At 42.4% G+C, this 16,227-nt stretch overlaps 2 protein-coding genes across 3 annotated transcripts in view; one reads left to right on the top strand and one right to left on the bottom strand.

Moving 5' to 3' along the window:
- aspscr1 (ASPSCR1 tether for SLC2A4, UBX domain containing) overlaps window positions 1-16,227 on the bottom strand; it is a 17,117-nt gene continuing 890 nt past the window's right edge. The window contains exons 4-18 of one of the 2 annotated variants that reach the window (XM_041036379.1): window positions 13,222-13,322; window positions 11,842-11,899; window positions 11,658-11,731; window positions 10,911-11,481; window positions 9,965-10,024; window positions 9,577-9,716; window positions 8,651-8,732; window positions 8,483-8,549; window positions 8,065-8,127; window positions 6,620-6,672; window positions 3,396-3,447; window positions 3,205-3,274; window positions 2,452-2,639; window positions 1,562-1,603; window positions 1-355 (exon numbers count right to left, since the gene is read on the bottom strand). In XM_041036379.1, the coding sequence (XP_040892313.1) occupies window positions 345-355; window positions 1,562-1,603; window positions 2,452-2,639; window positions 3,205-3,274; window positions 3,396-3,447; window positions 6,620-6,672; window positions 8,065-8,127; window positions 8,483-8,549; window positions 8,651-8,732; window positions 9,577-9,716; window positions 9,965-10,024; window positions 10,911-11,481; window positions 11,658-11,731; window positions 11,842-11,899; window positions 13,222-13,322 (1,632 nt within the window). In that variant the 3' untranslated portion in view covers window positions 1-344. The remainder of the gene's footprint in view (window positions 356-1,561; window positions 1,604-2,451; window positions 2,640-3,204; window positions 3,275-3,395; window positions 3,448-6,619; window positions 6,673-8,064; window positions 8,128-8,482; window positions 8,550-8,650; window positions 8,733-9,576; window positions 9,717-9,964; window positions 10,025-10,910; window positions 11,482-11,657; window positions 11,732-11,841; window positions 11,900-13,221; window positions 13,323-16,227) is intronic. The other variant, XM_041036380.1, reaches the window with a different exon arrangement.
- Window positions 4,186-16,227, top strand: part of notum1b (notum, palmitoleoyl-protein carboxylesterase b) — a 22,345-nt gene continuing 10,303 nt past the window's right edge. The window contains exon 1 of the mRNA XM_041036390.1: window positions 4,186-4,193. The gene's annotated coding sequence lies outside the window, so the exon portion shown is untranslated. The remainder of the gene's footprint in view (window positions 4,194-16,227) is intronic.

The following is a 16,227-nucleotide window of genomic DNA, read 5'->3' on the forward strand; positions in this document are numbered from 1 at the left end:
TTTTAGTACAACAATCTTTATTCAATTTCTGATACATTTTCATGTGCTGATTAAAAGCAGCCACTTAAGCACTCCCTCCTCTCTACTTTTTTCCCCCAGAGACCCACCGGAATGAAACACATCAATCTTCATGGCAATAAAAGATTCACTATTTATCCAGTCGTTCAGCTCATTACTTTGACGGTTTGAAAACCTGGTTGAGTGCCGGCATCCTACACGATGGATTCAGTCCACTGCGGTCACAATGCTGAGCCTTTTTCAAAGCGCAGAAAATATTTAAGTGCTCTACTCAGTCTGCAAGGCAGAGTTTGTCAGACGTCTCTTGCGGTCAGTCCTCGCAGTTCTTATTTCTTACCTGAGCAGGAAACAAGAAACAGCAAATTAATAGTTCTGTCAATCAACAAAGATTAAACAGTAACAGTACCATAACACGACTGTAGCTTCTTTCTAAAACGTGAGACAACAGAGAAACCAGAGATCTCGGCACGGATAATGTCCAGATGTTCTGCTGTAATCAACACTGCAATTTCTGAACATTTTGTTTTTTGCATCACATCTTTTTTTAAGAACTGTTTGCTACTGCATCCAGCCCATTTCTTTTTCTCTTTTATTTCTTTAGTTTTTTTTTTTTTTACATCTGATTAAAAAAAAAAGACATAAACACACCTTGTACCTATGACAAGAAAATCATGTAACCATTCTGTGCCAGACTCAAATAAGTCTTCACAAAGCATGCTGCGTTGTAAGCCATACTGAATTTGAAACACTGACACTGGATATGCATTGAAAATCAGTTAAAAACAAGCACTCTACCATCTAGATACAGCTGTTTTCAAAAACCCCTGTGCAACATATGACGTGTAATTAATCATTATTCGAAAGATGTGGAGCGTGGAAGTGTGTCGGCTCTAATCGTGATTCCTCCAGGATGCATGGCATATCATTCAAGACAGTTTAAGCTATCTTCAGTGATGGACAAACAGTCTCAGATGGAGAGTGTGGAAGTCTACTGTGTGTGTGTGTGTCCTCTGCAGGGTTGCACACACAAAGTCTGTGATTCCAGATTCAGCCCCCTCCGCTCCATTCTCTTTCTTTTAACTTTCCTCATGAAAGAAAAAAAACAGCCCCAACTTTCATAAGAGACACACATGGACACACACAGAGATCAGCCAGAAATAAAACGGACACAAAAACACAAACAAGACAGAGAGAGAGAGAGAGAGAGAGAGAGAGAGAGAGAGAGAGAGAGAAGAGGGAGCAATATTCTAAACAAAAACATCAATACGGTGACCACCAGAAACACCACAATAGAACAACAGAAAAGCGCTGTGCCTGGACCGACCACAGGGGCTGGTGCTGTGTGATGTGGCCGAGCAGCAGGCTCTCTCCCTGGGCCCGGAGTGTCTGTAGTGGTCTCCTGGGCCGGAGGGGGTGACCATCCTGAACTAATTGGTTCATCCTAACATGCATCCTTATCTTCTGAGTCATGAGGAATTCTGCTTTCAAAAGGCCGTTTCCTATTGACTGTGGTTTTGGGGTTTGTGTGTGTGTGTGTTTTTACCATGACAAGAATCGTGTGGTTCAAAGCCTTCTGTTCTTTCTTCTGCAGAAAAAAAAAAGGACGTGATCTCTGAGGAGGAAGGAGGGGTGAAATACTTCTTTCTGTGCCGAGTGTGTACGAGTGTTTTCACACCTAACCTGTTTTGTGCGGTTCACACGGACTCTGGTGTGTTAGCTTGTTTGGTTTGCTTTGTTTGGGCTGGTGTGAAAGCTGTCAACCGAACTCTCAAAGACTAAACAACTGGACCGAGACCGCCTGAAAAGGGCAGGGAGGGGGAGGGGGTCTTCCAGGGTCTTAGCTACCACTTGTGAGAGTACAGGTGTAACACAGGTTCCTACACAAAATGTTGCATTATGCGTTATTGGTAGCCTTAATGCAGCAAGGCTAGCAACTTTCTTCAAATCTGTTCATAGTGTGTCTGTTATTTAATCAGCAAGTGTTTATGAAGCCGTGTTTGACTTTGAGGAGTTTCTGAAGGTTTGTGTGACATGTTTTGCACCGGGCACCGAATCATCTGTCCAACGGCCAAAAAAAAAAACAAAGAAAGAAAGAAAAAGCGTCTAGGACTCTCTCCTCTTTGGACTAACTAATAGTATCTTGGGGTAACTTTCCCAACAGGACTAGCCTGAAAGTGCTTGCTATCTTGGGTGTAGCAAATAAAACGCTGCAGCCAGTAACACCCCCATCTCCCCTTCACCCTGTCATCATTTATGATGCAGCAGGACAGTCACTAACACTGTCCAATGAATGAGTTAATGTGAGTTCATATGACTTCATGTTTACACCTTGTAGTTTGTTTGTAAAATAAAATGAAATAAACAATGTGAACACGATCTCGACCAGGGACAAAAGGCAACAATGTATGATCATCTGTCCCGTCCCGTCCTCACCTGGAAGCTTGAGCCACTTAGGCACCTTGCCCGGGTCAGATCTGGTAGGTTTAGCAGCCTGGGTGCGTGCAGACGGGTCTCGCTCGTCCTGTGTGGACCTGCTGGTGTCCGCTGTCTGCTCTGGAGGAGGCAGCGGCTCGTCCGAGCCCACAGAGCTGGAGGAGCATGTCGGGGAATGGAGCATGCAGCTGAGGTAGACAGGAGGAAAAAAGGTTGGAATTTTAAACGGGTCACTTTGGAGGAGTGCAGGATGTCGGGTTTTTTTCTTGAGGAATTCATGTGTCTAGTCAAAGCAGCAGCATGGTTTTTTTGGCAGAGGAGCTGAGCCAGAAACAAAATCATTGAATGAGATAAAGATCTAAAACAGAGGAGGAGTGATGACCTTGTTAAAGAAGCACAAGGACAACAGGTGGGGTCATTTTTGGGAAATGGGCTCTATCTTTAGAGGGAGTGGAAAACAGTGTATGTGGGTTTATATGTGTGTGTGTGTGTGTGTGTGTGTGTGTGTGTGTGCGTGTGGAGGAAATGAGGGCACATGGGGGCACCTGCTGTTTAGGCAGAACCTCAAAGGGATTCCAATGATGACAGCTTTGTGACAGGAAAATAGGCTGGTTGCCGCGGGATACAAGTGCATATATATATATACACAGACCCAAATACACACACAACCAGGCATTCATTATACACACACAAACACACACACACACACACACACACACACACACACACACACACACACACGCGCACGCATACCTTGCAACAGACTCATTTGCTTGCAAGGCCGAGACAGAGGATTCAAGGAGTTCCCTCTTTATGTAAAAATCTGTGGAGGAAACACACAAACACAATGTTAACTATTGTTCTGTTGCATTACATTCCTCAGTAATACACCAGTATCTAATTCAAATCAGCATATGAAAGCAAAGAACCGAAAAGACAAAAACCTGTCTTAACGTCAGAGCCGAAGTACACCAGCGCACCAGGGAACAGGTCGGCCTGCAGACACAGGGAGAGGAGGAGAGATGAACAGAAGCCTTCAAAAATGTTTGGCACACAAGTCAATTTCAGCAAAACACGTAAAAATCCAAACAAAACTGCCTCCTGCTACACGCAAACCAAGCACTGTCGCCACATCCAAGCCAAAGTCAAGTTCATTTTGGAGCGTGATTCATTGCCCGGGGATCTGAACCAGTAACCGTGGTTCTTTGAAGCAGACCACAAAATGAGCACCAATCAAATGGTTAGTGAAAACACTTTCACCCCTCAAGCATAACACTCCTCTCCAGAGATAGTCTTAATGGTTATAATGGACCAGTCGCAGGCAGATATTATCAACCATACAATTATGAGGTAGAAACACAGACAGGCAGGCAGGCAGGGCACGTGTCTGTGACTCAAACTAAACATAGTCTCTTATTCATGTGCACATTCACATGTAAGCACAAAGTTGAGTTGTATAAAAAAAAAAAAAAAAAAAAGAATAATGTAAAAGATGAGTAAACTATGAGTTTCAGCTGGTGGTCACCATGTGGCCAAAAACCACCAACAGAGACAAAACAGGAAAAATACCACGAGTAATTTCTGCTTTTCTCCTTTTTCTTCCAGTTAATCCTCTGATGTTTAACTACCTTAAGATGAATAGGCCTCGTTATAATGTAAAATTATAAATAACATACTAAATATATGTAAACCGGAAAGGTGACTTGATCCTGTACGCCAGGCACTGAAGCAGCAGCAGCAGCGTTTTATCAGTCTTAAAATAACTGTTAATTATTTAATCACAGAAACAGCTAGTATGAAATTTATTATTACATAAGACAACAAAAAATATTTAAATTATTAATCCATTCTCAAAAACGCTGCCAATTTATTTCAGTTTCAATCGATTCATTGACTAATTATTCCTGCTCTGACTCTGAGTGCATGATATACACAGGATACTGAACATTTTCCACAGGCAGCAGTGTGGACAGAGCTGACAGAGGCCTCCATCACCTGTTCCCCTCTCACATGAACACCTCAGAAGGCAGATTTATGACTGATTTAATTGTACTGTGGGGGATATTGTGAGCCTTTTTTTTTTTTTTTTTTGATCCAGCAACCTCCCTGGGTGTGGAGTTACTATGGTGACAATAATCTAAGATAGAGTGACAATGATTAGTTGATCAACCGAACATTAGTGAACAGTGACTCAGCTTCTCAACTGTGATGATTTGCTGCTTTTTTTCAGCTTTGCATGATTGTAATTTAAAGACATTTGAGTGTGAAACTATGGGTTGGACAAAACAGTCCGAAGACATCTCTTTGAACTCTAAAAAGAGAAGGTGTTGGGGGATTAGGTGTGTTTACCCTCCACTACAAGCCGTCTTACACACACTGTCCTTTCTGTCTCTGCCCCCCCACCCCTCCCATACTAACTGGATGCTAAATTGGGACACGCTGGCCTAATTGCTATTATCACAGCTCTGTGAGCAGGAAACACTGTGTTACAGTGGAACAACGGGCATTCCTGCTATCCTGCTCCCTCTGGCATCCGCACTTCCACCCAGGATAAGACAGGGCAGCAGGACAAGATCTGTGTGTGTGTGTGTGTGTGTGTGTGTGCGTGTGTGTGTGTGTGTGAGAGGGAGAGAGACAGAAAGAGAGAGCGAGAGAAAGAGAGAGAACGCGAGTGAAAAACATATAAGAGAGGAATGGAGAGAGAGAAAAAGGGGCAGAACAGATCCTGATGGAAGACAGAGGGAGAGACAGATGAGGGAGGGGACGCCTGGTATCAAAGGGCTTCTGGGTTGGGAAACATTCCTTTCCTGACATGACACAAAGTGATTAAAGTGTGTGTGTGTGTGTGTGTGTGTGTGAGAGAGAGAGAGAGAGAGAGAGAGAGAGAGAGAGAGAGAGAGAGAGAGAGAGAGAGAGAGAGAGACATAGTACATATGCGTGTGCACTCGTGTCTATGTGACATGACACAAAAAAAAGATTAAAGATTCTTTGTGTGTATCAAAGATTGATGTATAGACAGGGAAGCAGAGCCAGACGTGGTGTATGTGTGTGACACGACACCAAGGGGATTAAAGATTTTGTTTTTGTGCACTTTAACGCTTTTAAGTCCCTAATGGATAGAGACATGGGGGTGAGAGAGGGGGGGCTGAGGCACAAGAGAGGGTCGGAGAGAGGGATAGTAGTGGTGGTGGAGAAGGGAGAGGGAGGGGGGGAGGTGGGGGGAAGAGAGAAAGAGGAAAGAGAAAGCTGGAGTTGGGGTACAGGAGAGGGACGTGTAGTGAAAAACAGACAGGGAGAGTTCAGAAAGGGACAAAAAGATGAAAAACAAAGACAGACGACTTACATCAGAACATCAGATTTGATTCAGAGAGATGGTGGCACCAGAAGGACACACACACACACACACACACACAGGCCAACACACACATTTCAAAGTGAGCTTTTGAGGATCGTTATCTTTTGTAGCAGTCCCTCTGAGGAGCTGAATCTTGTTCATCATCACAACACGATATCACTTCAAACAACTTTCTCTTCCTCCCCACCGTGCCTCCACTTTCAGCTTTCGTCTGCTTCAGGTTGAGTCAAAGTGTCAAAAAACAGGAGCGTGGCACTCGCTGATGGCGAAAACCTTCTAGTTATTCTAAGATAATGTATCAAAAAATAAAAGAACGAGCAGAGTCAGGACAGTGTGTGTATCTCTTTGCTCTCTTTGCTTTCAACTGTTTCACTATATGGATCGCTATGAAGTCAAAGGCAACAAAACATCAAGGCTGCCCATTGCTCTGTGTGTGTGTGTGTGTGTGTGTCAAGATCAAAGCGAGGCCTGTATTAACCCCATGTGCCAGTCTGGGAAAAATCAAGCCCAGCTGGGGTCAAGGACAGTGGAGAGGGGGGAACAAGTGTGAGAGTGTGTAGGGGCGAGAGAAGAGGGGGAGAACGGGAATGTGGTAGGGCTTTGAAGAGGAGAGAGGGACCAGCCGATACATTTTACAGTCAGTGTGTGTATGTGTGTGTTGAGATAGTTTCAAAGATGGCACGTCATAGTTTTGCAGTTGTTGTTTTCTGGAGTTTGAGTGCGTTGTGGTTTGCTTGAATCAAATGATTCTGTTTGTTATTGTGCTTTGATTAAAATGCTGCCTATACGCTATGACAGCGTGAGGATTCTTACCTGGAAAAGTGTCGCTGAAGGGTTGCTCAGAATGGTTTTTGGAGGCGTGATGACTGAAAGAAAGTTTTGAGCCAAAAACATAGTCGTTACTAACAAATACATATACTGGAACCACTGGAAAGTTAAATTTAAAAAAAATGGACAGGATACGTGTACGCATTGGTTGTAAACATGTCATCTGTTCAGCTTTTCCAATACAATATGATGAGTTACTGATACATGAGGGAGACAGAAGTGATTTCACTGCTTTTCAGGAAATTATGAGTAACAGCAAGTCAGCTGTGTATGTGAATCAAGGCGACCTCAAGACCTGTGAGGTATGTGTGGAGAATTTGACCACTATGACAATAAGGTTTGGCTTTTGTCATCAAGCTAGCTCTAATGCACAGAGAGACTGAGGAATGAAACAAAACAGTATTTCATCTGTAAAATGTAAGTGAGGAAAGCTGACGAAAGCCAAACCTAATCCCAGGCAACGGCACTTTGCTACAGCTTGGGTCATATTTTTATAGCTTTGTGGACATTTTGCATTTAATTCAATAGCTCACAGTGGAGACAACCAAGAATCATGGCGAGAGATTCAGGAGATGACATGTAATAAAAGTTTAGGACTGTAGTCAACTAAAGAAAATCTGGGTCGACTCTTCAACTAATCGATTTGTCGCAGGGAAACAAAATCTGCACGTTATCTCTAGATTAACTAAATCGACCACAGAGCACTGAGTGAGACTACAGCCCTACACAAGTCCTCAGCCAGAACCAGACCATGAATATTGGTATTATACACAGTATGCAGCTTAGACAGCTTGATCTAAAGGACACCATACTGATCAGAGTTAAGATCTGGGAACGTGGCAACTTCGCTAAAAAGAAGTCAGACAGGGAAAGAAACACAAGCAGTCAGACAATCAGACAGGTTTTAAACAAACCTCCAGGCCAAACTCCTCTGTGAGAGAAAACACGGGTGCACTGTGAAACTGTTCCCTAATTTGTGAGTTTTAAACATTCTCCATGGTTTACAAACCAGCCTCTTGATTCAGCTTTAACCTTCAATAGGAGACGTTGTCGGTGTTTTCTGACGTAGTTTCAGCTGAAAAAACTGAAGAATAGTTTAGAAAATCTTGATAATCCATTGGCCTGCTTACAACCTGCCTGATTACCTGACTGCTGATTATTTCACCCATTGGACTTTGCTGGAGCAATGTTGTGGGCCTCTAGATCACAGCAGTTTCTTTGGTGAGTGCAATGTTATCATAACTGATAGAAATAATGGCCAAAGCTATAAACATAAGACCTGAGTTGCAATAAAGCAGAATTCTCCTTTAATCAGACAAAGCGTTAACAAACAGAAACAGAATGGTTTCGTAAATATCTTCAAACCTTTACAAAGGAGCTACAGGATCGATGTTGATGCTTCATGATGTCGTGATTAATTTGACACTTACACAGGTAGAAACTGAGCTGAGGATCCTCCAAGTGACTCCTCACAAAGTGCCTCACGGCACCAACTGGACACAAAACACACACACACACAAAGTGAACTTCAACTTGTGCATAAACAAACTGATCTATAAAAAAAAAAAATAATAAAAAATTCCTCAGATGGAATTTCCCTCCAATTTGTTGTTCTGCTGGTTGTCGTGTTGCTGTTGGGGCTGAGGTGGATCTAATCCCTGGAATTACAGACCTGTCTCATTCTTTCTGTCTCTCTGTCACTCTGGTGTGGCTACAGTCATAAATGTGGTGAGGGAGCCACAAGTAGCTTTAACATTGCAGCCATACCTGTGGCTAGCCAGCTGAAATGAAGACTCTCCACAACGCGCACACACACACACACACACACACATAAAGAGAAGCACACACCTGTCTCCAGGGGCCTGAAGAAGCCTTGTAGAACATGTCTGTCTGGAAACTGGACCCTCAGGACCACCTGGAGACACATGGGAGTAACAGATTTTTTTAAATCAGCACGTTTCAAACAAACACAATTAAAAAAAGGATTGAGATTATGTGTTTGTCACTTGCACACACTTTGGGATATCTGTCCAGCTTCTCCTTCATCTGGGCTTCTCTCATAGATTCAGTCATCAGCGGAGCCTCCTCCAATAACTTCCTAAAGGAACGAGGGAGAAACAGACAGACTAAGTTGCAATGAAATGAGCTGTGAAATAAAAAGCAGACTTTGGGATCGACAATTGGAAAGATGAGCAGAGAGGGGAAAAAAAAAACGTGTAGAAGTTTCTTCTTCTGCCTTTACTCGTGTGTGGCCGTGTATGCGTGTGTGCATGTCAGAGGTAGAGATGAATTGCTGTGGTCGGCTTAATTCCACCCTTGGTAATTGCAGTCATTGACACGGTAGTAGCGTAGCCATGAGGCAGCCAGCTAAGTCAATGTAGACGGAGATTAAAGGATGTACGCGGTGAGGTCTCAACCTGACGGTGTTTGGTCGATGGCTGGAAGATAAACGTCTACACAAAACAGGCTTACTAATTGCTCCCTGTATGCCATATTTAGAAGCTTTTGTACTGTGCGTGGTGTCTTATAAATGAGAACATGTTTGCAAACACACACAGTGTCTCAGCAGCTGCGGTCTGCTGCGGCCACAGAGTAAACTTGTCCGCATCTGTTTTTGAAGAAGCACTCATAAATAAATAAAAACTTCAAACTCACAATAAATAAGAACTTCAAAACACACGCAGTGATGCCCAGCATTCTCCCTGCCTATGGCCTCTCATCACTGCTATGGTATTCTGCAATTAAGGGTTATACATCGACAAAACACCGCAGGACCAAATGCCAAACTGACTAATTATCTGTTACAAACAGTGCAGGAACACATCTCATCCAGACGTGTTTCTGCAGCAACCAAGTGTTTAGACGAACTATCGCACACAGACCTCTGACCCACAGTCAACCACCTCTATTCACTTCCTCCTCCTCCTCCTCCTCCTCCTCACCTCTCGCTCCTCAGCTGGGCGAAACGCTTCCGCACATCATCCACCGTCATTTCAAAGAACTCGTCGGGCAGATCCTCCTGGTCCTCAGACTGACGGGACATGGAGTCCAGGTGGTAGATGAGAGGCTCCCTCTCCACTGGCTGCAGAGAGAAAATGAGAGAATCAAAGGATGGAGACATAACAGTGTCGACGCTGATGTTTTCATCTAAAGCATCGCGGTTATGCCTGTAATTAACACGAGTGGCGTGAATGGGAATCAAGCTCTCAAATGATGAGTTACAAAAATCATACTGTGTCCATTCAAGGTGGAGATCCACAACAAGGTGAGCAGATAAACTGGAATAAAGAGGTTAAAGGGCAGAACATTATGAATGGAAACAAGGTTTACCTCCAAAAACTCCTCCCCATGATCCATGTCCTCATCAGGCTGGTCGGAGGTGGCCTGACGCTGCGAAAGGAACAGAAAAGGCTACAAGTTACACTCTGTTACTTGTGAAGAGACCATATTGTTAACTACTGTTTCCAAGGTCGAGAATGAACTTTCACTCTCAGGAAAAATGCTGAGTAATCTAGTGAAATCTGCTGATGGGGAAAAGAAAAAAAACTTTGTTGGATTTCTTGAAGCTAGTAAAATCGTTGTCCCACTACAGCTCACGATCTGACATTAAAATGAGTAAGAAAGCGTTGCTATGGGCGCCCTGGTTGTCTTGTGGGTAAACCAGCTGGGGACGAGCATGTCATACCCCTCACTCTGTCCTCATATTTCCTTTTCTATGTTCTAATAAATGCTCAGTCTTAGAGCTAACAATGCAGACAGAGGATCACACCAGCTAAAGAAATGGTGAAAAAAATATATGTATACATTTGCAGTGTTCTCTGCAGCTTTGAAATTGGCATCTTTCTTTCAATAGGAAAAGAGTTTCATCTCAAGGATGTTTGGAACATTAATATATTGACCACTGAAGCTTCTCTGCTTTAGCAGAAAAATACAGTGATAATCTAACTTTGAAAAACAAAGACTGGGATACCTCACAACAAGTTTGGCAATCTAATCTAAAAGTATTCTGAAAGGTTAAAAGTTGTTCTTGACCTTGGAAACAACAGCTGGAAAAAAAAAAGATCACAATGTTTCAGCCAACATGGACAAAAATTGCTTCAAGCACTCACACAATGGAAATTTAAACATCTACAGGGCAAATCTGCTGGATGGGCTCAGAATGTAAACTGTGCTTAGCAAGATCATTTATCTTGGATAAGAAAAAAAATGTTTTATCATCCTAAAATAAGATTTTAGGGCTTTCTTTATTTGCTCTTCTTGTGGTGATATGGCTCACCTGGGTGCTATCACCATAGCTGGATTTGGCTTTCTTGGCTTTGGGTGATTCTACTGTAGCCGTCAGGGCTGACAGAGATGAGGACGAAGACAGTGAGCGTCCAACTGCCCCTCCCTCTGGGCCTCCGAGGCGCTGACCACCTCCAGAGAAGGGAATGAATGGAGCTGAGGGAGTGGAGGAGGAGGAGGAGGAGGAGGAGGAAGATGGATGAGAACTTAGTCCTGATGGCCCTGCTTTTTCTCCATCTTCCTCTGGTGCTCCCCTCTCAACAGGGGGGACTTTTGGTCGAACCGCTTCCTGGGGTTTCAGAACGTCTTCCTGCTGAACAGGAAGTGTGCTGGTGGCAGAGACAGGAGCTGGCGCAGGTAGGGTTTCCATTGGCCTATCTGAAGTTGAATTTTTAACTGGCACGTCTGTTCTTGAGGTCTCTGGATGGGATGGAGCAGGATCGTGCTGAGATGACGAGCTAGGTGTGGTTTCCTTGGCAACATGAGTAGTTGGCACAGCAGTTGTTTCAGTGGCTTCTCCGTCATCTTCCCCTCCAGGAGTTTTGTTCTTTTTGATTAAAAACCTTAAAGAGAAATAGCAACAATAAGTGTGATTTCCAGCATTGTACAGTTTAAATGGTATGAACAGACGCCAGATAACTGTAGCTTGTGTAGTCTTTTGTAGGAATTATTATTATTAATTATTATTAATTATGAAAATCTCGCAAAAAACGTGAAAGATTTAAAACAAGCACTCTACCTCACAATGGCACTTCCTCCTGTGAGACCCAGAGACTTCAGAGTGGCCTTCTTTAGTGCTTCTTCCCCACTCACCTACACACACACACACACACACACACACACACACACATACACACAGCTGCGTTACCATAAAACTCGCTTTCATCTCTTGAAAAAGGGAGAGTTAAAGGAACACTGCATACCTCGTCTCTCATGTAAACACACACCGGAGTGGATCCTGACTCGGACAGCTCGGACGCACTGGAATAAGGTGACGACATTAACAAAAGCAGATACTGAAATTAACGGTGAATAAATTTTATTTGCTTTAGCTGTGACAAAACAAAACCCAGAAGTGGCTCTGTTGTTGAGAGAAATCGGCTTTGTGATTTTACAATAAAACCTCATGCGATGCAGTGGCACGCTGTCCGCATGTGTAAACCATGTGTGCACAATCCCGTGTAGAAACTAACTGAACCATAAATGTTTTACTATTGTTCTCCTCATTTCTGAAAATCAAAGCCTCCCCCCTCTGCTTCGCAACATTCCCAGAGCTTTTACTCTTTTTACACTGCTGGTGTGGAGCTAATATTCATTTCATGGAAGTGTAACTTCCTCGGAGAAGGATTAGGACACGGAGTGATGTCATTTAATAGAGATGAGATGAGGGCTGGACGGACGTATGAGCACCTGGGACCTCACAGCTGGAACTACTGAGTAACAGCTGCGTGTGTGTGTGTGTGTGTGTGTGTTTGAATGAGTGGTGGTGATGTGTGGGAAAGCTTAAACTTCAGCAGAGGAGTGGTGAGAAGAAAGGATGTTATCTAACACAGTGTTGGCCTGAGTTCATTCCTGCACAATGACCACCTTCATCTTTCTGGCCTAGTGGAAAGTAAAGGCAAACACGCCCATCTGTCGTCTATACTTGTGAGGACCACACAATACGCACGTTACAATATGGAAAACAAATTTAAAAAATTGACACGCATTATATAAATCTCTTCCCATGTGTCAACAAAAACTTTAAGAACTAATGTGGCAAAATTTTTCATTTTATTAGTTTTTGATTTCAATTTTACTTCCATTTTGTTAAGAATAAATAATTTCAACAAATTATTTGAGTAGTATTGTAGAACAATAACACGATAACATCGTGCCATCAGCCTTCAATTCATCTTTAAGTCGATAAACAAAGTTATTGTTATTAAGAATACTGAGTTTCAGAGTGGAAGGAGCTATTTTGGGCACCACTGATTCTGGGAGTAAAAGTCCCATAGACATAATGTCAGGTGAGTCACAGCTGGTGCATTTCTACTCCCCCAGCTGATTCGTCAGTACAAAAGATGAACATCTAAGTTAGAAAATATCTGGTTCTTTGATAAAAAAAAAAGTTGGATGTCATAAGCCTGAGTACATAAAACCATGAGGTGAGAAGTTAACTACATATTTAGATAAGAAACTCAGTGAAAATTCAGTGACGTGTCCGTGACAGCAGGCTGAAGCAAAAAATAGCAGTAATCAGTTCTTTCAAAAGTGTCCTCAGTTTGGTTCTTACAGACACATAAGAGTGCATACACACTAACCTGATCTGAGGGAAATGTGTGAGCAGGTCCCACAGACTACGTCCACTAGAGAAGGAGCCCTGGAGCCGAGAGCCGTCCTCGATCTGAAGTGCAATTCGCACCTGAGGGTTATAAAAACACAGTGACACACAAATGTAGTTTAATGTCAAAGGCCAAAAACCCACTTTACACCTGACTGCATGAGCACACATCATCCAGGAATAAACTGCAGATCTAAATTATTAAGTATCGGTCCATCTGCACCGCTTGGGCTGCGTGTCTAACCTCAAAGTACACTCAGTGTGTACGGACTGTGACCCGGATTTGATCCAGGACATCGTATACATCTTAAAATCCCAGGACACTAGGAAGAAAACAGTTTATTTTATTGTTTATTTATTAAGTTTTTCTTTCATTATTACCCAAATTTCCCCAAGGGACCTCCCAAAGGGATTAATAAAGTATATTCTATTCTATTCTATTCTATTCTATTACTTTTTTCTTAAGAAATACAGCATAGCTTTACACTGAGACCTCTAAAAGTTATTCAATTGAAACCACTTAAAAATTCTCAGACTCATCTAATATATGCAGTGAAGACTTTGAAGGAAATTAATAAAAGGCATTAAGTGTATTTCGCCATAATTAGCATATGAATTCTTGAGTTATGGCCAAAAACGTGCTTTGTGAGGTCTCAGTGACCTTTGACCACCAAATTCTAATCAGTTCACCGTTGAGTCCATGTGGACGTTTGTGCCAGATGTAATGAAATTCCCTCCAGGCGTTTGTGATATATTGTGTTCACAAGTATGGGACAGATGTGAGGTCACAGTGACCTTAGCCTTTGACCTTTGACCATCATCAGTTCATCTTGTAATCCAAGTGAACATTTGTGCCACATTTGAAGAAATTCCCTCAAGGTGTTCCTGAGATATTGAGTTCTTGAAAATGGGATGGACGGACAGACAGATGGACAACCCGAAAACATAAAGCCTCCCCCATGGCTGTCGCCTGTGTGGAGGCATAAATAAATGGGATCCGCTACATTAACACGCAGATTAAACAAGTGTCGCAATCACAATTACTTAATTTTAGTTTCCTTTAAACACAATAAAATAAAAAAGTAAAAAAAAAAAAAAAAAAAAGATGGATGCAAATGTGTCTTTATATCAAGCCTTTCACAATGGAATTTGTGACAAAAAGTTTCCTTAAAAGCAGAAAAGGAAACACACCACATTAAGCATCATCTCCCTCGGTGGCCATTTGTAAGTTCTTGGCTCAACAGTCTAGAGTCATTTTGCAGGAAGAAAATTCTTTGATAATCGAACTTGATTAAGCTGCACATCTGGGCCTACCTCAGTCTGAAAATGAGTAACACCAGGCATCAGTGCGGGTCTCTGTTGTTCTTTCTATCTCTGAGTCATTCTACGAGTTGTTTATGTTTACTCAACAACCATGTTGTCCGGCACAGAAAGCCTGCTGCACGTCGGCACACCGGGAGAGATGAAAAGAGCGCCTTGGCTGTCAACGGCCAAACATGAAACACTCTCACACACCAGGTTGGCTGACGTGAATGTTGGGAGAGACTGTGTGTGATGTATGTGTGTGTGTGTGTGTGTGTGTGTGTGTGAGTATATAAAATCTGTGAGGTATCAACAGTCAACCATCCATCAAATGAACAAGAACAACAGATCAAACCCAGCCGTGATTTTACTGCTTAGATTACGATGCCATGATGTCATAGGAAACTACAGCTCAGCTACAACAAAGTGTTTTTTTGGACACGAATCAGAGAGCGAGCACAGACGGAGAATTTATGCATTTTCAGGTACTGGCAATAAAGAAACCCACACATACAGCCAACCAAAATACTGAAATCATTTTCAGTTTGCAAAATCAGGCCACACATCATCTGGGATGTTTTTTTTTCCCCAGGAATAATTATGGGTGGGACAAATAATCAATATATTGACACGAGAGGTAAGTTGGTGGCCTAAGGTAGAAGGAGATGAGTTCTACCGCTCTTGGTACATGCACATGCCATTCAACTCTTTGAGTTATTATATATAGAAAGTTTCAAGTTTGAAACTTTTGTGATATTTCTGTTTCGGTAACTGAAAATTTCAAGATTTGCACAGCCAGGAATATGGGTTTGAACTTGACCAGCACCCTCACACTACTACGTCTTCTCCGAGACGAAGAAGGAGCTCAGTGGTCGCCATTTTGAAAGTGATGATGAGGTCATCACTGCTGAGGACCTCTTTCTGGAGGTCCAAATGTAAAATTTAAATGGACACTGTTGAAAAATAAATTTGCCAGGTTTTCTAAAGTTGACAACTTTTATCTTAGGCTACAAACTTATCAATCGTCCTCATACAGTTTCATGTGACACAACACTGGTACTGTGGCATGAGTATCACTATGCTATTTGTAGTCAGCGTTCTTAACCACTATCATCAAAACACCAAATGAGGGAATATCTTTTGGAAGAATGGTGTTCATCCCTCCCGTAGAGTCCAGAGACCTGAAGAATCAGTGACTGTTCTGAGGACTTGTGGTGAAACAACGTCTTACTAAGACACCTGATCGTTCTCCTGGTCCATGCTACCACACAGCTTACAAATACAACATTCTGAACGCATTACTCCCAGAAGAAATGTACATGTACAGTAGATACCAAACGTATTATTACTGACCGTCAGCAGAAACCTAACTAATGTGCACACATCCATGTGGATTTGGGACAAGCACTGAAAAGGAATACTCAGCTGATAAATTTAATTTTCTTGATAATCAAGGCCATAAAATCTATTTACTGTTAATTGTGTTTGATGTACAGAATATCCACAATATTTTTCAGTGTTGCAGTTTCTTTTGTCATGTTTTTTTTTTTTACAAACTTGGAATGTACGTTATAACTCATATCTATGTTTTATAGATAAGCGTACACCTATTATTGTGTGGTGTGTCACCACAATTCCTGTCTCTCTGCCTCACACACACACACACAAACATTTTATTTTAACT

This window comes from Toxotes jaculatrix, chromosome 4 (genome assembly GCF_017976425.1).
Source record: "Toxotes jaculatrix isolate fToxJac2 chromosome 4, fToxJac2.pri, whole genome shotgun sequence".
NCBI classification, from domain to species: domain Eukaryota; kingdom Metazoa; phylum Chordata; class Actinopteri; family Toxotidae; genus Toxotes; species Toxotes jaculatrix.